General features: G+C 38.0%; 4 protein-coding genes and 1 pseudogene across 5 annotated transcripts; 2 read left to right on the forward strand and 3 right to left on the reverse strand.

Annotated features, from left to right (window-relative positions):
- Positions 1 to 1521: 1521 nt before the first annotated feature.
- LOC121799211 (root phototropism protein 3-like) lies at positions 1522 to 3670 on the reverse strand. Its single transcript, XM_042198550.1, has 2 exons — positions 3018 to 3670; positions 1522 to 2247 (listed from the first exon to the last, which is right to left on the reverse strand). Exons 1-2 carry the CDS (start codon positions 3651 to 3653, stop codon positions 1735 to 1737), a joined length of 1149 nt encoding a protein of 382 aa, XP_042054484.1. The 5' UTR covers positions 3654 to 3670; the 3' UTR covers positions 1522 to 1734.
- A 5206-nt stretch (positions 3671 to 8876) lies between these two features.
- Positions 8877 to 12243, reverse strand: LOC121797931 (plastidic ATP/ADP-transporter-like). 2 transcript variants are annotated; one of them, XM_042196714.1, is made up of 6 exons: positions 11997 to 12243; positions 11178 to 11917; positions 10410 to 10664; positions 10031 to 10174; positions 9608 to 9955; positions 8877 to 9526 (listed from the first exon to the last, which is right to left on the reverse strand). In XM_042196714.1, exons 2-6 carry the CDS (start codon positions 11913 to 11915, stop codon positions 9185 to 9187), a joined length of 1827 nt encoding a protein of 608 aa, XP_042052648.1. In that variant the 5' UTR covers positions 11916 to 11917; positions 11997 to 12243; the 3' UTR covers positions 8877 to 9184. The 2 variants fall into 2 exon arrangements, with proteins under 2 accessions (XP_042052648.1, XP_042052647.1); XM_042196713.1 differs by having other exon boundaries at positions 11178 to 12243.
- Positions 12244 to 14188: 1945 nt separating this feature from the next.
- Positions 14189 to 16104, forward strand: LOC121798285 (V-type proton ATPase subunit c''2-like). The gene is made up of 4 exons (XM_042197203.1): positions 14189 to 14373; positions 14450 to 14527; positions 15474 to 15644; positions 15751 to 16104. Exons 1-4 carry the CDS (start codon positions 14249 to 14251, stop codon positions 15914 to 15916), a joined length of 540 nt encoding a protein of 179 aa, XP_042053137.1. The 5' UTR covers positions 14189 to 14248; the 3' UTR covers positions 15917 to 16104.
- Positions 16105 to 17546: 1442 nt separating this feature from the next.
- Positions 17547 to 21857, forward strand: LOC121797932 (annotated as a pseudogene).
- Positions 21858 to 21984: 127 nt separating this feature from the next.
- On the reverse strand, positions 21985 to 25772 carry LOC121797933 (26S proteasome regulatory subunit 8 homolog A-like). Its single transcript, XM_042196716.1, has 9 exons — positions 25478 to 25772; positions 24781 to 24878; positions 23876 to 24100; positions 23590 to 23652; positions 23349 to 23512; positions 23104 to 23260; positions 22888 to 22986; positions 22584 to 22694; positions 21985 to 22247 (listed from the first exon to the last, which is right to left on the reverse strand). The coding sequence occupies exons 1-9, from the start codon at positions 25668 to 25670 to the stop codon at positions 22107 to 22109; spliced, it is 1251 nt and encodes a 416-aa protein (XP_042052650.1). The 5' UTR covers positions 25671 to 25772; the 3' UTR covers positions 21985 to 22106.
- Between the last annotated feature and the right edge of the window lie 1310 nt (positions 25773 to 27082).

Raw genomic sequence — 27082 nt, forward strand, 5'->3', positions numbered from 1 at the left:
TGCAAAACAGTTTTGAGTTAAAATCTGGGGGTGTAATTCGGATTTTTGAATGTCATGTGGGGTAATTTCACAATAATGCATATCTGGGGGTTTCATTTTAGGAGGATGGGGTATCAAGTTTAAATCATGCAAATCTGGGGGACCATTCTGAAAAATGTGAAATAACTTAGGATTTGATCCAAGATCAAACCCTTTACCTCCCGAGTGAACACCGCCGCCATTCCATTTCTGCGGCTCCGTCGCTCCAGCCCTCTCCACGAAATTTCTGACCCGAACCCCTCCGCCACCACCACTCCCACCGTTGACATCTGGGTAGTAGGCGTTGTTCAGTTGGTTTGCCCCTCCGTCTCGGTGTTGATTTTAGGCGATGTTGTGTTTCTGTCTTATCTCTCTGATCCCGATGGCGGCCTGCTTTGATTGAGCTCTCGCTTTCTGCCGTTCATCCCACCATTCCGGGTATCCCACCCGGAGAAAGCAGGTCTCCCTAGTGTTTGTTCTTGCCACAGTGAGAACACCACAGCTTGCTTTTGTCGATTTTGCCTCCGGTTTGGTGACTGCTTCCGGTAGGCGGCGGTCGCGGTGGTCCGTTCCTTTTGCTTGGTCGGTCTCTCTGTGCCCCGAATCAATAGCCAATTTCTCGCGATGATGCATTGGCGCTTCCTACGCCGGAGTCTTCTAAGGTTTTAGGGGATGTCGGTGGCATGATTTTTAATCGAGCCACCTCCCTCTGGACCCTCCCGTAAGCCTCTTCGACTAAGGGATATGGCTCCTCCTTGAGGACATCCCTTCGGATTGTGTCATACTCCTGATTCAGCCTCGTGAGGAACTTGAATAGTCTGGTCGTGTTTGAGAATTCCCTGAATTGCTTAACTCCCTTGTCACAGCAGTCGACGGGTTGTTTTCGACATCGATCCACATTAATCCATAGCATGTGGATTCGCCGATAGTAAGTTTCAAGATCCAAGCTTCCTTGCTTGAGTGCAATCGCCTTATCCTCCATATCGTATATGAGGTATGGGTCCCTCTTGCCTTCAAAGGTTACGATGAGATTATCCCATATGGCTTTCGAGGTTTGGTGATGGGCGAAGTCAGCGATGATGTCGTTTTCGATGTTGTCGATGATCCACGAGAACACCACGAGATCAGTTTCCTCCCAATCGGCATATCCGTGACTCTCTGGTTCCGGTGGGTGATCTTTGATGTGCGAGTATCCTCCTCTGCTCTCTATTGCGACTTTCATTAGTCGCGCCCACAAAGGATAGTTTTTCCATTCAATTTGAATGCAACAGTAACATTCTTGCTTGTTTTCCACTTTGAAGGCTTAATTTTTGGTTTGGTATCTCCTTCTGAATCTGAATCTGACATGTTTCTTGTGCAGGGATTGGTTTTTCTAGTAGGGTTGGTTTTTCTGATTTGGTTTTGGTCTCTTGACCGAGATATGTATGAGCACGACTATGATGAAATTTTTCTGAGCCGGATCTTTCTCTGCTCTGACGCCATGAAGAAACGATTGGGAGAAGATTTCATATATTTACTTGATGAATATCACACAATATGTTACATTATTATATCGGCATAGAATATGCATATATGGTAAACCTAGATTATGGATATCCTATTCTATCTTTGATAATAGATCAATTTACAATCAATCCCATTATTCTCGGTATCTTCCAACAAAAATATTTGATTACATGTATAAAACAATTGATGAAAAAGCATAAAAGTGAGAATTCACGACATGGATTTCCTCCTGTTGGGAGTCCTACCTCGTACCTTAGTCTTAACCAGGTAGGGCCCGATCCCATTAATCTCAGTCCCTTGCTCCATCTCTGCAATCCTGTTACCCTTAAAGCCCGAAATCCCGAGCTTCTTCCAGCTGAGAAACGACCCCCTCTTCTTCTCCGACAGCTTCTCGATCTGCCTCTCCATAGCCATGCACTGGCTCTGCAGCCTCAGCACCTCCTCCTTTAGCTTCTTTATCTCCATCTGCTGCACCCCCGTCTCCCTCTTCGACAGGCACCTCCCCGGCAGCTCAGCCGGGCTTCTTGGCCCACTCAGCGTCCCGCTCCAATCCAGGTGCTTGTTCGCCAGCCGAGACTGCTCCCACAACAGCACCTGGATCACAGCCCGAACTGGCAGCCTGTCGTTCTGGGCAGCGTGTAGGCACGCCTCCTGCGTTAGTTTGTTGCAGTCGATCAGGCTCCAGATTGTCTTCCTTTCCTTCTTCGATAGCCTCGGATGTGCCTGCATCAGACCAAAAATTTAACTGACCCAACAATACACGTGACTTAAATCACATTGGTAAATGAAAGTCTTATGTGCTACTACTTTGTTGATCATTAAATAATTTTAAGCTGGAAATCCCTTTTATCATGATATCAGATTAGATTATCGACTGTGTGCCGAAATTTTATCCGACACAATAATGCATCGGTCCAAACACAAAAAAATAAAAAATAAAAGTTACTAACTCAGCATTAAATATTTCTTAAAGGTCATATCCCACATGCTAAATTGATATTTCACCATCTTTTCGTCTGTTTTCAGAAACGTGTGTCTTAGTTTTGTCATGCATGTATTTTACGTGCCAACTTCTTTTGCAGAAAGAATCTTTCTAATGTGCCTTTTTCAAACACAAATCTATCATATCGATATAAATAAGAACTAACTAGTAGCACTATAATTCTATATAAGTTTATGAGTTGTTCTACTTATTATCAATTGGTTTTTAATCCGAATCCTAGAATTAATATGATATCGGAATAGGTCGCCTATTACAGACTAAAATTTTAACCATTCCAAAAATGTACTATCTGACAAAAACAAAAAATATTGACTTATTCAAGAGTATATCAGTGATTAAAAGTTGGTCCATATGCCACATGCAGAAATATCTTAATTGATGAAACTAAAATAGACCCAGACAAAATAATTAATTTAGATTCAACGGCTCTTAATTATACGAAATCGAAAAATAATAAAAGTGAAATAATATAGTAGTAACATTTTTTTACCTTAAGGTAAGTATCAATAGCGCGATAGAGCCCATCATCTATGGGGCGGGCGTGCCGCGGAAGAGCGCCCGCGAGCGCGCCGAACTCCGGCAACGCCAAACACGAGTCGAGGGCGGCCTCCGCGAGGTAAGAGTCAACGAGCCTCGCCACCTTCCCCAGGGCCGCCCCGCCTCTAGAGGCCTCCTCGGTGTTCACAAAATTCCCCACGAGGCGGAGCACGAGCTCGACGTCGAGCAACGTGGAGCTAGTGTGGCTGAAGGACGGAATCATGAGCTCTTTCAGCGAGGCCTGGTCGAGCTGCCGCGAGACGCGCTTCTCCAGCTCGAAAAGGCAGGCGGGCTCGACTCGGACAATGTTAGCGGCGCGTAGAATCCTCAGCAGGAAGTCGGTGGGGACGGAATCTTTCTCGGGTGGAAGGATTCCCACTAGAGATTCGATGATGAATCTTTTCTTGGTCCATGAGAGGGTCACGCTCTCGGCCGGGTTCCCCGAGGTGGCGGCTGGCCTGTCTGAAGACTCGTCTGACGCCAGCTCGGGGAGCCATATCGAGGCGTAGCGAGTGATGATTGAGCCGATGAGGTCGGGACTTATTTTATTGCCCTTGATTTCGGAGAGAGTTTTGATGAAATCATCCATTTAGAGAATATTGTTGTTTTTATTTCTTTTGTGTGAGTGGTAATATATATAAAAAATGTGAAAACAGGACAAATTTTGTAGGAGAATTCTAGCTCTACTAATAATAATATACTATATTATTTCACTTGCCAATTTTGTCTTGATCAATATTGAAAACGAAAGCTTGCAAGAAAATTCCCTTCACGAGGTTCAACATTTGGATTAACTGGATGAATTTGATGTGAATTATATAAGTTGAGTATGTAACATTTGTATATCGTACTGTATTTCAGTAGTTCATGTCATCTCCTCAAAAATTACTAGACATTTAATTTCTTCTTATTCAAAAAGCAATTCTTGAACAATATAATGAAATGTTAAAAATGGTGTTTTATGATGGGGTTGTGTATAATTGCAGTAGATTTGCTAATGTAATTTTCATTTTGCAGTAGTATTGGCCGGCCAAATTTATGTGGACAGAAAATGATGATAAGATGGTAAAAAGAAATAGGAGGGGAGAGAGACAGAAATCACTTTCAAACTTTCTATCTCTTTTGTTATTTCATAATGAATTTTGTCCATGGCAAAATAGAATAAGCCATAGTCTGTCACTGGATGGAATATTTGCATTCACTTTTCATTGTCATAAGTGGTGGATAATGCTGTCACTTTATTTATGTTTTTCCCTATTAAACATGTGATAATCTACAATTTAACAAAAGGTAAAATAAAGCAATGAGGCATAAAAAAATTAATTATCACAACTCACTTGAATGAGATTTCTGCAAATCTTTCACCTGTTTTAAAAACTACGAAGTACTACCGTATTATAAAAAGGAGCGAACCACAAATGGTACTTGATCTTTCACTTTTACACATAAATGATACTTGATCTTTATTTTATATCGTTTTTGGTGATTTTCACCCCAAAATGCCCTTTAAACAAATACATTTTCTCATTTGTGTCTTAAAGGATATTTTGGGCATATACAAAACTAGTACCAAAAGTGATATTATAATATCTTTTCTCATTCTCCTCACTCTTTATACTATTATTATTAATAATATTAATATTATTATTTTGATGTTATAAATTAATAATTAATTTATTTTTTAATGTCGTTCAAATATACTCAATTACTAATAAACTAGTATTAATTAATAAGTAATTATAGTATAATTATTTAAATTGTGAATCATATAATATTATATAATAATAACTATTACTATTATTATTTTATACTAAATTACGGAGCTAGGTTTAAAGTTTTATTTATTTATTTATTAATTTTGGGTTTAATTATTGTTTTGGTAACTTTTTTACGTTTTATGGAACTTGTCATATAGCAATAGTAGTACTGGTCGTTACATTCCAATGGAACTTAGTACAAACTCTTGCATATAATATTAGTATCAGGTTCTCATATTCGTGTCACATGTAACAGATTCCTGAGTTGTAAATAATTGTTTTAACCAAATCAGAAAATTGGTTAAATTTTAGAAATTTCTAAATAAAACATTTTAATTAAAGGTAATTACAATTGGTATTTAGTGAAGATTTCTGAAATAACTTTGAAAGTTTTGACTGCACTTTATGAACTGAACTTCCAAAAGTAGATACAAAAAATGACATAATCTTTGAAATATTCAATAACTAATCAATATAGTCTTAATAAAAATTAAAAATTGTATATTATATTTATAATAATATAAACAATTGAATATTTTTAGTTAGGTGTTTCAAACCTAAAATGAGTATAAAATAATCTAATTACTAATATTCAATTGATTTAATTAGTTTAAATAATTAATTTAATTAGAAGTTTTGTTCTTGATTTATATTATGAATGCAATTAGATTTATGTACAAAACACTAAAAAGAAAGAAGAAAAAGAAGAAAAAGAAAAAAGAGGAAACATAAACTAAGGAGGAAAAAGAAAGAAGAAAACGAAGAAAAATAAAAGAAGAAGAATATATAGAAGAAAAAAAGAAATAAGAAAGGAAGAAAAAAGAAATCACATATTTGGTACCATTTAATTAGAATTTCCAAAAATATCCCCCATAACAAAAAAATCACATGTTTGGTACCTATGATTATTTTTGTCATGGAGTACCAAATACGATATAAAATAAAGATTAAATACTATTTATGTGTGAAAGTGAAAAATCAAGGACTGCAACTCTATAAAAGGAAGAAAAAGTTAGGCACCCCCTTAGCAAACTGTATAAACAAAAATAGTACTCCAGGTACGTTTTGGCAAGTAAGAGTGGAGCCAAAAGGGGGCTAGCTAGATAAAATTTGCATGAATTATGATTGTACAATTGTTTACATTTGCATTTTTCTTAAATATCAAAACTATGTCCATGACTATTGAATTTACGATAGAAAAAAAAATGAGTCACAACCACTTAGAAACTGTGGTAAGTGGGAGTCGAATTCGGACCAGTTCAACACAAGATTATTTTTTATGCAACTTAGTGCCCGTTCGGTTGCCGTTATTCACCACCACGACAACGCCCGACAAACCATGCAATCCGGCGTTCGGTTTGCAAAACTCGTTCTTATTTCGGCCCGCAACTGAGTTCCTTATTTTCAAGGCCTGATACTAAATGCATGAGAGCATTAGCAATGGGGCGCCCTATGGCGCGCCACGTCAACAGTTTTATCCTCCTACCTCCCCACCTGCAGTGGGGCGCCCTAAGGCGTGCTCTAAGGTGCGCCCTATTGCGCGCCACATCATCATTTTATTGTTTTGTTTAATTAATTTAACTGTTTTCAAATAACAAGTAACGAGTAAATAAAAAACGGTGTAAATAACAAACGGCGAAGTTTTAATAAAAAAAAGTTACATCATTGAACTAATAAAAAAAACTAAGTCGGATCAATTCCCAACTTTCGACGCAGCTCATCGAGTAACGCCCGGAGATATTCGGCTTCGTCAGGGTCGGTACACTTCTTGAGGGCCCTGTGCGTCTGCAACATCGTCCTTGCCATCGACGCTGTTGCTAACGACTCAAACGCGGTGGCCGTCTGGGTCGGGAGCTCTACCGGGACCGGAGCTTGGGTTGCAGCGGTCGACGATGAGGTCGCGGTCGCCTTCCCCTTGGCCTTCGCAGCCTTGACGCCGGGAGGACACCGGAAGGACACCGGTGTGCCGGAACTCCCTTCATCCACGTACGTCCGGTTGAGGTCAACCGGGTGACTGCCGCTGCTCGTGTAGTCACCAACTTCGGTGACCTTCATCCTCTTCGGCGCACCAGTGTGCAGAATTCCACCTTGGAACTTCTGCTTCTCCCTCAAGAGCGCCCAGATGGCCTCGTGCTTGAAATCGCCGAACATCGACCGGTACGACAACATCGCTTTAGTGCGCACGTCGCTCGAGCTCTCGCCGCTCACCTGTGACCGCGTGAACTTCTCGAACTCCGCCGCGTACAAGTTCACTTGCTTCTTGACTTGATCCCAGTGCTTGCGGAGTTGCTCACGCTTGCGCTTGTACGCGGTCGGCGGCTTGACCGAATTGTAGAGGTCCGCGATGCGTTCCCAGTACGCGATCTGTCGCTGGTTGTTCGCGAATATCGGATCTTCCGATATATCTACCCAACACCGGGCCAAAGTGAGAGTTTCGTCGTCGTTGTAGTTCGTACGGCCGGGGGCGTACTCATCGCAATCACCGGGAGGCGGCAACTTCAGCGCCCGCTGCCGGTTCCGCTTCTTTCTGGCTGGGGCGGAAGCGGTCGCGGCGGGGTCAGGATCGGCCGCTGCGGTTGGGCGGTGCGGAGACGGCTCCATGTCAGACAACCCATATGATTCCGTACTGAAATCGGGATCGTAATGGGTGTTGGTGTCGAACGAACGATAATCGCCGGGTTCTGTACCCGGCCAATGCGCCCCTGCGCTAAACGTAGGACTATTGGGGCTTGAATCCATTTCGTAGTAATTATGTAAATGTAAGTTTCGAAAATGAAATCGCGTGAAATGAAATGTTACAAATGAACGGTATTTATAAAAAAACGAAACCGCGTGCCATCGTCCGCGGTCGATCGTCCGCGACCTCCACAATGGGGCGGACGATGGCCATCGTCCGCGACAACCGCAATGGGGCGGACGATGGCGCGGACGATGGCGCGGACGATGGCCATCGTCCGCGCTTTCCTCCGCGACCGAAGTATAGGGCGCGACTATCGTCCGCGCCCTATGGCGCGCACCCACAATGGGTGCGGACGATGGATGGCGCGGACGATGCGCGCCATCGGGCGTGCCATCGTCCGCCCATTGCGGATGCTCTGACTCTAGATAATGCATGACTCTAGATCGGACCTCCCCCTCCGACTAACATTGTCTTGGCAGAACACAAATTTCTCTATTTTTCTTTGCATTTACTTACACCTCTCTCTCTCCAAATCAACACGTTTACTTGCATTTATCTCATAAATGAAGATGTCACTTGCCTGTGGAATTGCCAAATGAAATTAGAGAAAATCGAGGATGGCGACTAATAAGAGAAAAAAAATGCGAGATGATGTTTTGAGTTCATGACTTTTGTGAATTTCTATGTTCACAAGTCACAACAGAGAAGAAAATGAGTATGATAATTAGAATGATAAAATAAATCGTATTCAAATTAGGGAGAAATAACACGTGGAAAGTGAAACTGTCTTGCAGTTTTGCTCTCATTAAATTGGACTCCATCACTTCTCAATAAATTGGGTTTGATGCTGCGATATCATGAATTTACGGAGGTCCACATTAATATGGGCTACTACGGGCATTAGCAATGGGGCGCCCTAAGGCGCGCTCTATGGCGCGCCACGTCAGCAGTTTTATCCTCCTACCTCCCCACCTGCAGTGGGGCGCCCTAAGGCGCGCCACGTCATCATTTTTTTAATATTTACAAAATCCATATGAATTTAAAAAAAATAATACCGCGTGCCATCATCCGCGTCGATCGTCCGCGACCTCCACAATGGGGCGGACGATGGCGCGGACGATGACCATCGTCCGCGGCCATCGTCCACGACAGCCGCAATGGGGCGGACGATGGCGCGGACAATGGCCATCGTCCGCGCTATCCTCCGCGACCGAAGTATAAGGCGCGACTATCGTCAGCGCCCTATGGCACGCACCCGCAATGGGTGCGGACGATGGATGGCGCGGACGATGCGCACCATCGGGCGTGCCATCGTCCGCCCATTGCGGATGCTCTAAGGGTAATTTAGTAAATTAATTTCCATGATAATCCCATATTTAATCTCATACTTAATCTTGGTAAAATTTTATACAACCAACCGAACATCACCAAAAGTGGAGACGCAAAACTAAATACAAGATTCATGTCACAATTTCAAGAGCCAAGATCAAAGTACACACATTGATCGACGGCTGAGATCAAGTAACAGATCGACAGATCGTTCTTGGTTTCATTATTCATATAACATGACCAAAAACTTCATACGAGCAATGAAAACCAAGAACTCTCATAAACTAAAGTTGTAAAACTAGAGCTGCTACACTTATTGATCTATCTATCTTTCCACCATCCTTGCCTGTCAATCTATTGATCATGTAGCTTCTTTGGGGACAGGTTGTCGCCTAAGGCCGAGCCACGAGAAAGAGAGCCGTTATCACCTTCATCCGAAGACACTATGGGGATCTTGACACCTTTTCTCTCCATCTCCTTCTCGAGCTCTTCCTCTTTCCTCAGCGCAGTGAACTGCCCGTCTAGAGATCTGGCGGCGCCTAGCCAGGCGAGGACGATCACAAGGAGGATGCCGCCTAGATAGGGAGTCGAGTTTGCTAGGGATCCGAAGGTCAAGATCATGAACTGCTGAATTAAGGCACCCCCGGATTTTCCCAGAGGATTGCAGACTACATCAATGGCTGCTTTCCCTTTAACCTAAGACCAGAAAACGAAAGTTCGCCTTAACTCACTCGTTACAGACATGTAAAGCACTGTATGTGAAAGTTAGGAACAAACCTTTGTGTCCTCATCCAGCGGAATGTATGCCATTTCCTTGCACGGATCGAATAAGCTGTACTTGGCGCTCTTGCTGAATATGTTTTGCATTGCTCCGACATAAACGGCTGCTAACAGTGGGGTCATGCCGAATTTGGCGAGAGTTGGGGCGAGAGGGTGTCCGAAGAGAATCAAGGAGAAGAAGCCGACACCGGTTAGGAGCAAGACGGTTGGTGTGATCTTCGCTGCAGCCCCCCAACCATATTTGTTGAAGATCCATTGGCTCAAAAGCATCATTGTGAAAGTTGCAATTCCGGTAGCAGTTGAGAAATCTCCCATGAAAGATGAGTACTCATTTGGTGTTGGGAACTGCACGATTTCGAAGGTTAGATGCTTGAATCAACAATCAGAAATGGTACGAATCAATGAATAGCGTTATTCCACCTGAGCTTTGAGCTTCGACTTCCATGTAACCTCGACGAGGTTGATACTAATACCGTATGCTACCACTAAAGTAGCAAGATCTCTTATGTATCTTGAAGAAACCAAGAACTTCAAGCTCTCCATCGTCCCCATCTGTGGCTTCTCCTGGAAGAAAATGAACAACATGTTTAGAAAGTACTAACACGAACCAGCTCAAAAACTCGAGGATGCTACAATATATCCCTAAAAAGATGCTGTAATGCCAAGTGTTCAAAGGTTGAATTTCTTGACTGAAAGTACAGAGAAATGTTAGCCAAAATTACGAACAGAGCGCCTCATATCGTGATACTAAAGCTATGTTAATGGAATAATGAAGCTACTATTTCTTGGATGTAGTTACCTTCTTCTTCTGACTACGGGTGGGGAGGGGAACGTTATGATTGACCCACCAATAAAGGAAACAAATCGCAAGTCCCATCAGCACCACGATACTCATCATTCCCTTTAGTGAGACGGCCCAGCCATCAACACCAGGACCGAGGTTTTCTCTCAATTTAGAGAAGTATTTCACAGTTCGACCAGAGAAGATAAGCGCTACATTTGCTCCGAGCCCAAACAGGGGATAGAATTTCTTGGCTTCATCAACAGTGGTAATCTGCAATACAGAACACATTGCAAACCTCATGAAATATCATGAATGTGCAGCTACACAAATATACGAAAATATTTGACCAGCACTAATGCACCAAAACTATATGGAAAGAAAATGAAAAACACAAAGGACACTTCGCAATCCATGTTAGTTCAAGAACAAGCCAACATCACTTGAGATCGGCTTATCCAACAATAGCAAGACTTTCAGAGATTAATATACTAACAAATTAGGCATACTTCGATTTTCAGACAACGCTAGCTGCCTAGCTCAGACACCATGAAACACAAATACGAAACATACAATGGAATCATCAATGAAACATTTGCTAATCCATCAAAGGTGCAATCTTGAACTACTCATGGAAGATACTAAAAACAGAATCTTTAATAGCACCACAAGTCTTTAGGGGGAAAACTATAATATCAAGCAGTACCTCAAAATTGCTAATTGAAACCTCATACAAACACATATTCCTAACAGTAATATGCATAATAACTAATCCAACAGAATTACCTGATTAGCAAACCCCCAAAACAGAACTGAGACAACCACACTCCCCCAAAGCTCAGCCATAACATAGAACAAACAGAAACTCCATATCCTCAAAATAGCAAGAGGGCCAAGAAACCTCGGACCAAGAAGATTCAAAAGATTGTCAGCAAGGGCTGTGGGGTGGATATAGCTGCTCATGGGGTAGAAAACAAATCCAAACGCCCCAAAAAAGGCGATAAAGGGGAAGATAACAGAGTAAAACAGAGCCTGCTTCGACAACACATTGGCCATCTTCGTGTACAAAAGCATGAAGCCCACAGCCATTGGCAAATTCACCCACGTTTTCAAGAAAGGTATGATCTCAGCACTCGACCCTTTTGCTGTCACCACTAGAACATCCTTGGTGTCCCTCAAGATCGTGTAGTTGAACAGAATACAGAAGAACATGAGACCAAGAGGTATGATTTTCTTGAGAGTCACCAAATCAAGGCCCATGAATTTGGGTGGCTGCCCATCAGCTGATGATGCAGCTGCCTCAGCTCGACAGAGGTGACGATTTCTGTTGTTTTGGGGTTCGGACTGAAGTTTTGAGAACCCATTTGGAGAAAGAGAGGTTTTGTTTAGTGTGACTGGTTTGGAGAAAGAGTTTATGGGATTGAATCTGTACCTCAAATCACACGAGGGCTGTGAGATGAAAGCCCTGGTTTTGGGGCTTGATGGAAAGGAAAGAAGCCCTTTTGGTTGTAAAATAGCTTGCATCTCTGCAAAATACCTTTTCCCTCAGTGAAGGTTCAGAGTTCAGAGAGATATTTGATGAAGATAAGGTGGATGATGATTTACCTCAATGAGGATTAGTTGCACCAGAAAGAAATGGGATTCTTGAATTTGTATTTAAACAAAAAGCAATTGTTTCATTAGTTGCGCCAGAAAGAAATGGGATTCTTGAACTTGTATTTAAACAAAAAGCAATTGTTGGAATGAAGATGGGTAGAGAGAGATGGGAGTTGTTGAGTGGAAGCAATCAAAATGGGATCTTTAATACGATCCAACTAAAAGTGCAAGAGATTCATGTGAAGAAAGCTCATATACAGCCAAGAATGGTGATTTATTGACCAAGCAACATTAATATGTGCCTTTGTGTTAATTTTCCGTCCAAATTTGGTTGTTGGATTGTAGCAAAATTTATGCGTGTACTCTTTCATGTTCATACTTCTAATTTCTTGGAATTTTCTTGTTATTTCGTGCCCTTTCTTAATTGAATTATGTAAAACATTCATGATTTCATAAAACCATTCGAAATGTACAAAAGTATAAATAAGAATATTATCTGCAATTTTGAGACGTGGTTGAATTGAACACGATAAATAATCGTGTCGGACCGACATTTCGGACCCTTGTTGTCACATTTTTCATTTGAATCATATTCTCAGTTTTATTGTAGCAACGTGTGCATGTGCCACTTTACGATTTAGAAAGTCACCAAAATGCTGATTTACTACTCCATAATAGTAGTATCGAAATGCGGATGAAGTGAATAGGAGTAGTAGTAGTATTTTGTTATTTATACAAAATTACAAATTCATAGATTTGTCCTCGGTACTAACATACGAAAAAATCCCTAATTTACATTGATATCCAAAAATGGTGGAACAGATATTGAGGGAGGAATCCATGAGCAGCGGTGGATAATCATCCACGTGTAAAAAGTAGGGTTCATTCTTTAATGGTCTTTCTCTCATACTCCCTCTGTCCCTCTATCACAGGAGCCTCATTTCCTGATACCACATATTTTAAAATATATTAATAAAATAAAATTTTCACTTATAGATATTAATTTTAAATAAAATGTGAGTAGAATGAGTGAAATGTAAAATTTTATTACTATTTATTTTTGAATTGGAACTCTTATTAATGGACAGAGTAAAATGGAAAAATAGAACTGCTATTCGCAGACGGAGGGAGTAATTATATAACATTATCATAAGGGAATGCTAGGCGCATCCTTAATTAGAGTCACAACGTATATCCAATCTCATGCTGCCACGTGATACAAAGCACACAATATTGTAAATACTAGTAAAATGCAATATACATTTATGAAGCCGTAGGTGGATTTCCGTATATTGCATTTTAGTTATAGACAATTTGCATTTTAACTTAAATTATGTACCATGCAAAATAAACTATATATAAAAGTAATTTGTCTACATATAAAATGCAAAAATTTAAGCAATCTATATCTAACATGTAAAACTCAACAATAATAAATGCAATCTGCCGAAATCTACCTACTGCTTCTACAAATGTATATTGCATTTTAGTATTTACAATATTGCATGTTTCGTGCCACGTGACAGCAGGAGATTGGATGTATGTTGTAACTTTAAAATTAGTTACTCCCCCTTCCTCCATTAGGAGTCTCATTACTTGGTGGCACGGGTCTTAAGAAATGATAAGAAAAGTGGGTGAAAAAGTTAGTGGAATATAAGTCTCACTTGTATATACTCCATCCGTCCCAACTTAAGAGTCCTAATTAGTTAGAGCGCGAGTTTTAAGAAATGTAAAGAAAAGTGGGTTGAATTTAGTGGAATATGAGTCTCACTTATAAATCTTACTTTTATAATAAAATGTGAGTGAAATAAGTTTGTGCAATGTGAGACCTATTTACCATTTAAGGTGAAAGTGAAATAGGACTCTTAAGTTGGAACGGACGGAATATTAATTTTAAATGAAATGTGAATCGAATGAGTTAGAGGAATGTGTGACATGGACCCTATTGACATTTATAGTAATAATGAAATGAGACTCCTATTTGTGGATGCACTAAAATAGAAAAAATAAGACTCTTATTTACGGACGAATGGAGTATTTTTTTTAAGCATTTCCATATTATCGCATACATCATAGTTTCGGATAGCCCATTCCCATATTTAATCGGGCATATAAATCTGGGTCCAATCGAACAAAGCCCAGTGCACAAGCATCTATTTTAATATTGATTTTAATTTTAATTTTAATTTTAATTTTTAATCTATTTCTTCTTCGATCTGAAAATATTCCAATCTCTTCAGAGAAAATACTGAGGATTGAGCATGGACAGCACGATGGTGACGTCATCGAGCTCGTGGGGGCAGGCGCTGCTTCGGATCTCTCCGTACACCTTCTCCGCCATCGGAATCGCTATCTCGATTGGCGTTTCCGTCCTCGGCGCCGCATGGTATCTATCTCCTCCCATCTATGACTACTGTTTATTCACTTCGTGCAATCTCGGGCTTAAATTGGTATTTTTTTAGGGGAATTTATATAACGGGGAGTAGTTTAATTGGTGCTGCCATCAAAGCTCCTCGCATTACCTCCAAAAACCTAATCAGGTATGCAACTAAGGATTTTGTTGGATTCGATTTTTTGATCTACTCATGTCTTACTTTTGATGTGATTTTCTCCCTAGCTGATCTGTTGAAACTATTTCAACTTGCACAATATGTGTAACAATAGAAGAATATGACTGAAAATTGAGCATATTTTCGGAGTGACAACTGATAAGTGCTTGCTTTACTTTGAAGATTGACCATTAGACCTGTTTAAGAAACTACTATTAACAAGTGAACTAGAAGTTCATCCAAAGTGAAATTGATTGTATTTTTTGAGTTTCACATGATAAATATGGACAGCTTGGAAATATAGGGGAGATTGGTCTTGTATCATTTGTTTCTTGCTTTTGGCTCAATCTGTAATCAGAGTTGAGGTTGTTGTTGATAAATTCCTATTGAGCGCCAGTCAGTAGTGAAGGTATGATAAATGGATGTGACAGTTGCTTAGAGTTGATATAATTTCTCAGTGAAGATCCAATCTTTAGAAGAAACATGGATTATCTCGATTCTCGAGTGTTTAATGATGGGAATAACTAGAATTCAACTGCAATCCTTTATGTTATGAACATGAGGTGGGAGTGGGAGATGGAGAGTTGAGAACCGTGGATGTGTTACCTCTCCATCAATTCTTTGTTCTTTCCTCTCTGTTCATCGGTTACTGTTTGGGCTTCTTCAGTGACGGGCGGTGAAATAATGATGGAAAAAAACACCATATAAGATTAGGACAAAGCAAGAGATTTACCTGCTTTCATACTGCGTAATCAGTGTTTTTTGTGCATAGCTTTTTAAGTAATCTCATTATCGTTGGTCCATATGTTTATCATTCTCTGTGGAGATTATCTACTCTTTGTGTGCATTGATATTGCACTTGAGAATATAAACACTTATTATTTGTTAGCATTAACAATGGCATAACTTGACCTTTTTCCAATATTTTTGTTTTCAGTGTCATTTTCTGTGAGGCTGTTGCAATATATGGAGTCATTGTTGCTATCATTCTACAGACAAAGCTTGATAGTGTGCCTAAGTCAAAGATTTATGACCCTGAATCCATGAGAGCTGGCTACGCCATATTTGCATCTGGAATTATCGTGGGCTTTGCTAACCTTGTCTGTGGGTAAGTTCTAACGCTTTTCTTTTAAACAGTCAAATCAGATAATCTTACTTTCTAGAGCAATTTCGTCTCATATTATCCCCCTTGGTGTCTTCTTACTTTCGTGAAGGCTATGTGTTGGTATCATAGGAAGTAGTTGTGCTCTATCTGATGCCCAGAACTCAACGCTTTTTGTTAAGATCCTCGTCATCGAAATATTTGGCAGTGCACTTGGATTGTTCGGTGTCATCGTAGGCATCATAATGTCAGCTCAAGCTACATGGCCAACTAAGTAACTTCTCATGAATACCTTCCTTTATGTAACTCTTTCCAGTTTTCTTCGTTGTTGTGTAGTATATTTTAAAAATTAATTTTTGTTGTCATGCAACCTTGGCGAATATTTGGAGCACCACAAGAGTCACTTGTGGTTTCTATTTGTAATTACTTTCGTTTAATAAGAAAAAAACTGCCCATTTCATTTTTCTATGGTTTCCTTCTATATGAATTGAAGGTGCGTACTTAGGGTGAATATTCAGTTTTCGGTTCAAAATTCAAAATTCTAACTATGAATACATATCAGAATCGAAAAAATAGAAATCATACTGAAAAATCCAAAGTATTAAAAAATTGAAATCACACTGAACAATCCAAAGTATTAAAAAAATTTGAAAATCCAAAATTATTTTCTAGAATCTACCTAAAAGTAATCATATTGACCATATGCATATACTATTATAGTATTAAAACTAAATTTGGGTTTTTATTTTTTTTGCTTGAATCAAATCTAAGTGAAATAGAAATATAACAAATAGTTTAATCAAATTTTACCAAAATTTGAAAAAGAGTCGGAAAAATTTTCGAAATTGTTTTTGGTCGGGATATTTGATTTTCAAGTATTATCCTCGCCCCTAATTGTAGCTATAGGAAATTAATTTTTCACTCATGTGTTAAATTTGATCTAAGTATGAAGAGGTTAATGTGTTAGATCACTGTCATATCTGAATTTTTTAATGTAATACCATAAATAATACTCCCTTCGTCCCTAAAGAATATGCACTTTGGGGTCGGCACATGTTTTAATGTAAAAATTGGTGAACTAAGAGAGAGGTAGAGAGAAAAAGTAAATAAAGTATTGTTAGTGGAGAATGAATCTCATCACATTAGAGAGAAAAACTTTTCAAAATTAAAAAATGCATATTCTTGTGTGACGGATTAAAAAAGAAATAGTACATATTATTGAGGGACGAAAGGAGTACTATACTTCAAAGTTGTTAGGTCATATATATGAATATATCAAGCCATATTTCTAGTTATTCCTAGAGAAGTGCACTTTGGCACGCTTCAAATTTTATTTGACCTATGTTCAAAGAGTGTTGCTTGATTAATATTTAAATTAGGGTAATGCTCATTGTTTGCCTATTAATTCTTGTAGACACATCATTTTGGTTTAATGTCTCGAGGTTATAGACTTATACTTGAGGAGATACTGCACTAGTAACATTATTTTTATTAAATTATACTCAAACGTTGACAAAAGATGTGCACTTTGAAATTTATTATTGACTTGTGATTTTTTATACACATGCATGCAGCATGCTTGTAGTAAGTAATCAAATTTTATTTTTTTAGATATATTACAAAAATTAGTTCTATAAATTTAGAGCGATGCAGTCTCATTTTATTATGGGCATGTTTTGATATCTTCGTTGCAAATAATGTTATGGCCCTTATTTGTCTTATTTCGTTTTGGCTTGTATCTAAGCCAATGGACTTGTGTCATTTTTTATTGATGCAAGTGTTCTTGTTGTATATTGTTTCTTAGGCGGCAATTACACGCATACAAACAATTGACAGAAGATTGTGTTCAAATATTTTATACTGTAGTGTAAGTTATAGGCCAAATTGTTAAATAAAATAGGAGTATGGGTGAGGATGTGTTGACATTCAAATCTAGTCCGTCTCATGTTTTTTCAAAAATAAAACTATATATTACAAAGTTTCTAATTTTCACAATTATTACATTCATCTCTTCCTCGACGAAGTTTGATTTCTGGAGGAAGGATCATACGAATTGTCTGAATTGATTAAACCCTAGCGCGACGGCGAGGTTTGTGTGTTGTGAACGCGGAATTCACGGTTGACGTCGGGGAAGGCGATTGCGACGCCGTCGATTTCTTCGTGTTGCTGTGGAGTTCTGCTTCCTCATCGATCCACATTTCGATTGTTTTGTAGTAATTGAAATTATTTGTGATTGATTTTTTCCGGTGTCGGAGTTGATTGACTGCGGCAGAGATGATGGCGAAGGGCGATTGGTGGTGGGAGAAGGTGAGGAGAGGAGTGTGGACGGTTTATTTCATGGGGGCGATGATTTCGTCGCTGGTGGGTCGTGGTGTTGCCGGTGGTCATGGCGATCGTCGACGCCGTTTTGCCTTGTTTGTTAATATCTAGCTTTACGTGTGTGAATTGCTATGGTTTTAGGGAACATTTGCATAGATACGCCTTCAAGAGCTCGCTTGTGGATATTCCTCTTGTTTCCATTATCAGATCTCTCGTTATCATCTGTATGATTTCTTCACTGTTTAACTTGCCACTTAAATTTAGATTGTGTGATTATCGACTTTATACTTAGTGCTGTGGTGTTGTGCTATGAATATGCATGATCAGGGTTTCAATTTAGCAATTTTATATGTTAAAGTTCCCCTGCTTTGCCAATGTGCACTTGTGTCTTTTTGTTCTTTATTGCTCTCTTTCTTTCAGTTTGCAGCATAATTAACTGATATGGATAATGTAGCAGAACGGCTAATATAGATTAAGAATGTAGTCGTGTCATTGCTCCGAATGCATAAATCTGGAATCTCGCATAAGATAGGAAGTATCATTGAGTTATGAATGTGTTTTTGTTTCCTTACATAATGTAAAGGTTATGGTGAAGTATTGATTTCATGCTTATATTCCCATTTTAGTGTTTAATATTTCTTTCAGTACATACATGCAATTTCAGTCTTTAATATCATAAGCGATTCTGGTCTTGTCCTGGTTCTTAATTTACTTTCAGGTAAAAGCCAAGATTATTCCTTTTCTTTGACTTTAACATATAGCTTTATGTTACTGGGGATTACAATTCACAATTTGAACTGACCTTTTATTATGAGATATCTGAGTATTCAGCTTTGGCATGAATGAATAATTTTTGAAGATAAAATCAAGAGTTGGAAGACCTCTACTATAGAAAGCCAATCTTATCACTTTTTGGAATTTTCAAATGTGACCAGGTGTATATACAATGTGCGATGGCCCAGCACTATCACACAGTCCCTATCTAGGAACTGTAACAATCTGCTCAATAGTTTCGATACTTGTTCTTTCCATCAAGGCTTGTGTATTCACTGTTCATTCTCAACTTGAGGGTGAATCATCAGTTTCTCTTTCGAGGAAGAGGATCCACCTGAAGAAATCTTGGGGAATGCCTGTGCTGTTTCTCTCATCTGTTGTATTTGCTCTGGGCCACATTGTTGTGGCATACCGTACAAGTTGCAAAGCTAGAAGGAAATTCAGTTTTCACCATGACCCAGAGGCAGTAAGTTCATACTCTATCTTTTATATCTTTGTGCTCTGTATGCATTGTTTATATGTCCTAGATCACGTTATTCTCAACATCATTAAGATGACCTGAAGATTAAAAAATGAGCATATTGTACAAAACACTCTCATATCATGTTATTCTATGAATATGACTGTCATTAAACTTCACTTAATAGGAATATGACAGAATCCAATTTTCTTAATTACTCTTTCTCTAATTTTCTCTAGATGGTTTTAGGATTTTAGTTAATATTCTTTGTTGATTTTCAGGTGCTTTCTTGCAAAACGATTTTCTCTGGTTACCAGAAGGTTTCTCTGATCACCCACTCCTGAAGGGAAATCTTTCCGAAGTGAGAGTGCCATGAGGAGAAAAGCACCAGGATTGGTGCAGGATGATGGGAACTTCCAGTCAGTTTACTTGCTGACAAGGACAGTTTATTCCTTTCTTGTCTTGGGCTAACGGTTCATTACAAGATACACATGCCGGGATCACCTTCACGCTCTTTGTCCTCCACTACACTTTTTGATGCACCGTCATTGAGGATTCCTCTTAAGACCCAGTATGGTCTGCATAGGAGTATCAGTAATCAGTTCTATTGTAACGTTTCCCCGCTTGATACTCCCCTCCTGGCGAGCACTCCAACATCCCCAATATCTGAGGATATGCCTGTTTTGAGCTTGCATGAGTCTTTTGAGAAGAATGAACTCAATAATCTAGGGTCTCCAATTATGGAAAGAAATGGGGATGCAATCGAACATTGTGGGATTGTTCTAGTCCATGGATTTGGAGGAGGAGTCTTCTCTTGGAGAAAGGTAATGAGCGTTCTTGCCGGACAAGCTGGTTGTCCTGTTGCTGCTTCTGATAGACCTGGATGGGGTTTGACGTCAAGGCCACGGAAGAAGGATTGGGAGGAAAATCAATTGCCTAATCCTTACAAGTTCGACCGTCAGGTAATGAGTCATATGTATGTGTGATGTGTGCTATCATAGCATAAACAAGAATAACATTTATAATGTGTGATTCTGGTCATTGCAATTTTCTGATGTATTGGTTGTCATAACTCCTGCAATGACTATTCTTGAATAAAATTTTACCTAAAATATCACATAAACATGTAATATCATTTAAGCCTTAAAGGGCCCCTACTATTACTTTCTTAGGAGCTTGATCCAGTATTTCTATCACATATATGCATAAACACAAAATGATGCAATTGCTATACTTTCAAATATGGCTTTATTAACATTATTATTAATTTTCTTTTACTGAGCCATATATCATAAATATGATTATATTTTAATTTATCTGGTGGATCTGCTACTTTCATTTTGTATGGAGATGTTTTCATCAGTCGTTCTAATTGGCCACGATGATGGAGGATTACTTGCACTGAAAGCTGTGCAGAAACTTAGGTCATCAGCAAATCCTGTTAATGTAAGTTGGTTACTTTAGTTTATTATACTGATGTAAATTTGATTTTGGTACAAAGTAATACAGAACTTCAGATTAAGAATTAATTTCATAAGCTATATTTCTCAGCTGGATATTAAGGGAGTCATATTGCTTAATGTAAGTTTGTCGAGAGAACTGGTTCCTGCCTTTGCCAGAATACTATTACGCACTTCTCTAGGAAAAAAGCACATGGTGCGTCCTCTTCTACGAACAGAAATAACTCAAGTGGTGAATCGACGAGCTTGGTATGATGCCACCAAACTAACCACTGAAGTCTTGAGCCTATATAAGGTAGTATTTTCTGCAGCTAAACATCTTGGATGATATTTCTCTGCACAACGACATTAGTTTTCATGACTGATATTGATTTGTTGGTAAAAATGTTTAGCTGCTTCACTTACACCCATCAAATCACCTGCTTCATTCTGCATTATGTGTGCCTTTAAACGTCGTGCTTTTTCTATATGGAATGTTTTGAACAATGTCTAACAATTCTTACTTTTTAATGCTGTGGGTAATTTCAGACCCCATTACACGTGGAAGGTTGGGACCAGGCCCTTCATGAAATTGGTAAACTATCATACGAAACAGTCTTACAACCTCAAACTGCAGCATTAATGCTCAACGTGGTTGAGGCGATGCCAGTGTTAGTTATTGCAGGGGCAGAAGATGCCCTTGTCCCTTTAAAGTCACTTCAGACTTTGGCTTCAAAACTATTAAATTCTGTGAGTTCCTCACTTTTCACTCCTTTGGTCTCTCCTGATCCTCTCTCTCTCTCACACTCACTCACACACACCTGATTTCATCTATTTCCAGAGAATGGTGGCCATATCGGGTTGTGACCATCTTCCGCACGAGGAATGTCCGAAGGCGTTACTCGCGGCCATTAGTAAGCTTTTACTAAGACCAGAATTGCAAAGGCAATAGGTTGGTTGATCATATTTTATGTAGTTGCTAGGTAGCTTTGTGTTTTCATCCCCAATTATGTTGTAAATTTTCTCCAAGAGGAAGAAGCCCAAGTCCTGCTCTCCTTTTGGTTGTGCTTTTGATCTGTTAGTTAAAATTTATTTGTTGTTTTTCAACGATTTCTTTCTTTTTTTATATATATTTATTTTTTTTGTTGGAAATGAGTATTGTAAGACCTGAATGAATGGAGAATTGAGCAATTTAAAGGAAAAATGGACTCGGTTGTTTGTTTTCAATTCGACTTTTCTATGGCTCACTTATTCTAGATTCTGTGCAAGTTTGAATAGATTGTAATTTTATAAAGAATTAAATCAAACTAACAGTAAGCATGCAAAATACGAAAAATGAGCCACAGATGCAACATATCAAAACATACGGACTATGAGTAATCGAATCAAACTGAATCTGCCGGTTTATCATAAATTTGGTTAATCATCATGGCCCAGATCAACAGGAATGTGTAATAGTATTCTAGTATCATTAATCTACTTCCAGAGCTTCCTCAACGACATGTTTTTCTCGGTTTCCTTCTTCATGACCTTGGCGACCGCCATCTCAAAGTCCTCCTGAGTAACATGAACCCTTCTCTCTCTCAGAGCAAACATTCCGGCTTCAGTGCAAACAGCCTGCCAAAAGTATATCATAAATTTCGATACTGTTCTCCTGATCTAAAGCACCATTACCACAATACGAAAGATATAGATAAACTACATGGCCCAAGTAACTGAACGATGCAACTGAACTTGTTTGGTTATCAAAACTAGAAACTCTCATCACCACGGCAAGCAACAGATAATTGCATCGTATTCCAACATATATCTGATTTTTCATTCCAAAAGCGGAGAATAATCTCCAGCCATTATAACCAAATTAGGTGTGAAACGAAGCAAAAAAGGAACTTCTGCACGAGTCATTCATTCAAAGGGGTAAAGCTCTAATGTAACCAAAACATCCACGCATACCTTAAGTTCTGCACCAGATGCTCCATTCATCTTCTCGGCGATCTTCTTTAGGTCAATTCCTCGCATTAAATTCATTTTCCTTGAATGAATTTTCAAGATATCACACCGGGACTGGAAAGTTTCCAAAAATTAGTATTTGGAAGTCAAATGAAAACAGGCCAACCAGAATTATTAATTTAGACAAGAATACACAAATTGTAGGGAAAATTTGGAATTCAAAAGGTTCCAGGCATTAAATGAATATATATCTATTATTCTATATTTACAAGGTTCAAAATGTATGATCTGAACATGCACCACTAACCTCTTCATTGGGATTTGGGAACTCAATCTTCCTATCAATTCTTCCAGGCCTAAGAAGAGCTTGGTCCAGAATGTCAATTCTATTGGTAGCCATCAATACCTGTATAGAGCAGTGGAAAATGAAATAATATTGCCATTAAACTCATGTATCATGACTCATACTAAAATCAAAAGGAAAACAAGATTAGGTATAAAATAAGTAAGCACATAGACACACTTTTATCTTGTTAGAGGCTTCAAAGCCATCAAGTTGATTAAGAAGCTCCAACATAGTTCGCTGAACCTCACTATCCCCATTTCCACTTCCAGATTCCATACGAGCAGATCCGATGCTATCAATTTCATCCATGAAGATGATGGATGGAGCATGCTCTCTGTCAAAAAACCACATCAGTAATGCATCACAGGGAACACATTTTATGGAAAAATAAACTGAGATGGTTGATGCTAAAAGAGACTAACCTGGCCATGACGAAGAGTTCTCTAACCATCCTAGATCCTTCACCAATGTACTTCTGAACTAGCTCAGAGCCCGAAACTCGGATGAAAGTGCAGTCAGTATGGTGAGCCACTGCCCTTGCCAGCAGTGTCTTGCCTGTTCCAGGAGGACCATATAGCAACACTCCCTTTATAAGTTGAAAAATATAAATGTTAGAAAATATGGAATGACAAGTAGCAACAGTAATGATCGTTCGGAAGTTACCTTTGGTTGGGCTATTCCTAGACTCTCAAACAATTCTGGGTGCTTGATAGGAAGCTCAATCACCTATAACACCAGACAGCAGGGTATGAGAACAGATAGGTTTCTGATGATGTAGAAAAGAAAGGAGAATACCCTATACCATCCTCACCCAAAAAAATGAGAAGACAAAAAGAATACTGCAATAAATTGGTTAATTCAAAATTTTTAAACATTAACCATCTCAAAATGTGGCAGCAATGAAAAATAATCCAGATGAACAATACACAGACAAACACAGCATAAGTACCTCTTTTATCTCTTTAATTTGCTGGTCAAGACCACCAATCATGTCATAAGTGGAATCTGGAACTTTCTCAACTTTCATTAGGTTCACCAATGGATCAACTTTACTAGGCAGGACCAAGTGGAGCACATAGCTATCATTACGTAGAGCAACCCTTGTTGAAGGTGTAATCTTAGTGATATCAATGCTCTTGTCAATGTCAACTACATACTTGCCCTCGGGATGGACCTAAGCAAAGACAACAAAACAACAAAATATTTGCTTAGCAGAGAAGCTAAATCATTAAATTTGAGAAAGAATGTTACAGTGCAACGCAACTATATCAGACTGAGACCATAATAAACCACCAAAACAGAACATAGCTCATGTTCTTTATCTCCTTCTGTGCATAATATGGAGTCATAAACCTCTCTTCCCCCTATCTTTTCAGTGAAGGAGGTTGAATTTGAAAAAAAAAATACTTCTTGGTGGATAAAGTGATAACACTTAAACCTCCCAAATACCTAAAGTGCATATAAAAAGAAATAATATCGCTGAAGTATACTGATAAGGATTCATATCATATACTTTTTGACCACTTTTTCTAGTATATACATATTCAAATATGATATTCACAGACCTAATTTAGCTCATTAATTTTTCTGTGAGGAGTACATTTTAACCTTCACCGCATAAAAATTTGCCTAAACCCATTGCTAAACCCATTTCTAGTAATAGAAAGGATAACAATTCATTTTTTTAGTGGCAAGTGAAAGTATTAGGTAAGAAGGCATACTAGACCAGAAGTCCATGATTCTGTTGTTCTTAATTATGTAACATCGGATGAAGGAGGAGGGATGATATTGACTGATTTGATATTGTCACCCAAGAGAAAACTAGGAAAATGTTGTTAACAGTGAACAACTAACCTTAACAAGGACCTTTGATTTTCCCATAACTTTGACAACTTCACCCACATATGATCCAGGCTCCTGAAGAAGCTGCAACTCTTCCTTTAATGATCTCACTGCCATTAAGTGGAAGCAATTAGTTCTATATAAAGATGCCAAGCATTTCCTTTATCAAATGATTGGTTCATATTTAAGACTTATGTCCATCTCGACCTAATTTCTATCGATAGCACTTCTTGAAAAACAACGCTGGCATTCAGATGAAGATAAAAAAGTTATCTGATAACGAACATGTATAGAAGACAGAAGATGTGGCAATGGCAAAACATTGACACATAAATTACAGAGATACAACAATTCTTTTAGCAACATAGATCTTAAATTCATGCCTGAAATTACTTGCTGCTCATTCGACATTCGAGTAACATAAGCAAGCAGTTAGCAGACAGTAAAAATTCCCATTAGTAGTACTATTTTTTAGAAGAAAAGGTGCATACACACATGATAAAAAAAACCCCATAGAATTTAAATAACTAATCAACGGATTGGAAATCCTCTAAATTATCACCTACAGCAAACCTAAAACATAATACTTCACAATTTGAGAGCATGATAAATATGAAACTACCACCGCAGCCTAGGGTTTTCCGAAAAAAGCAACAACCAAATTAAAATTACACAATTCATTTGAATCCATAAGCGAATTGAATGAAACCTCGAGCATTAAGGTCATTGCGCTGAGCTTCGAGGCGCTGGAGATCGTGATCTTTCTGACGTAACGACAGCTGCAAATCCTGTATACTCTGCTGATAATACTGCCGGAGGCCTTCGCCGCCGGAAGCAGCGCCTTGTTGGTGTTGCGGCTTTGGTTCATCGACCTGCCGAACGCCTATCGCCGCCGTCGCCATTGATACGTCGTCGTTCGATGTGTGATTGGATCGGAGAATAATTGGGTTTTCGTCTTTGCCCAGCTAAAAGGGGTATTAAAAATCCTTCAAGTTCTACTCTCTCACAGTCTTCGCCAGAAACCTATATTTACATGTTTCTGAAATGAGTAAAGGCAAAAATTGGTCCTGAACATATGCCCATTTTATCATTTTGGTCATAAACTTTATCTTTTGAATTTTTTGATCACAATTGGTCCTCCGTCAACAATTCCGTTAATATTTAAGGGTCAACGATTTTAATCACAATTTTGACCAACATAAACAATTTTTGATTTTTTAATCATCAAAATTATTTTTTTAAATAAAATCATAAATTATTTATTAGAAATAATTAAATAATTTTTAAATAATTAAATTATTTATTCCAACTTAAACAATTTTTAAATAACAAAATTATTTATGATTTTATTTAAAAAAATAATTTTGATGATTAAATAATTAAAAATTATTTAAGTTGGTCAAAATTGTGTTTATCATAAAAAAATCATAAATTATTTATTACAACTTAAACAATTTTTAAATAATTAAATTATTTATGAATTTATTTAAAAATAATAATTTTGATGATTAAATACTTAAAATTTGTTTAAGTTGGTAAAAATTGTGTTTATTATAAAAAAATCATAAATTATTTATTACAACTTAAACAATTTTTAAATAATCAAATTATTTATGATTTTATTTAAAAAAATATTTTTGATGATTAAATAATTAAAAATTGTTTAAGTTGGTCAAAATTGTGATTAAAATCGTTGACCGTTAAATATTAACGGAATTGTTAACGGAGGACCAATTGTGATCCGATTTGAAATGTCCAGGACCAAAAAATTCAAAAGATAATGTTTATGACCAAAATGATAAAATGAGTATATGTTCAGGACCAATTTTGGCCTTTACTCTTCTGAAATTACAAATTTCTATCGATTTACTATTTGCCATAAATTTAATATTTGATCACTAATCATTGCCTTTGTAAATTTTATTGGAGTTCGATTTTATAAATTATAAATTTCAATTGCAATTATGAGATAATATTTCATAGAATTACATATTTAGCCAAAATTTCTGATCCTTACAATTTACTAGTCAATTTATGAAATGACACACTTTTAAATCAGAATAAACAATATCGTTTATATTTTAAGATCAACCCTTTATTTATTTATTACTAGTAGCACACTATAACAATAAACTACCATTAAAAAAACTTAAAAATTAAAAAGCTTAATCATTAGCCACCTAATTAAGTTAATTAGTAATTTTAACATTACCAAATTTAGGATTTTAAACTTTCACCATTTGCGCACAAGATATAAAGAAATCACACATAAAATGAATTTCAACAATATAAAAAGCTTATATAGCAATATATA

Source organism: Salvia splendens, chromosome 4 (assembly GCF_004379255.2).
Source record: "Salvia splendens isolate huo1 chromosome 4, SspV2, whole genome shotgun sequence".
Classification (NCBI taxonomy): domain Eukaryota; kingdom Viridiplantae; phylum Streptophyta; class Magnoliopsida; order Lamiales; family Lamiaceae; genus Salvia; species Salvia splendens.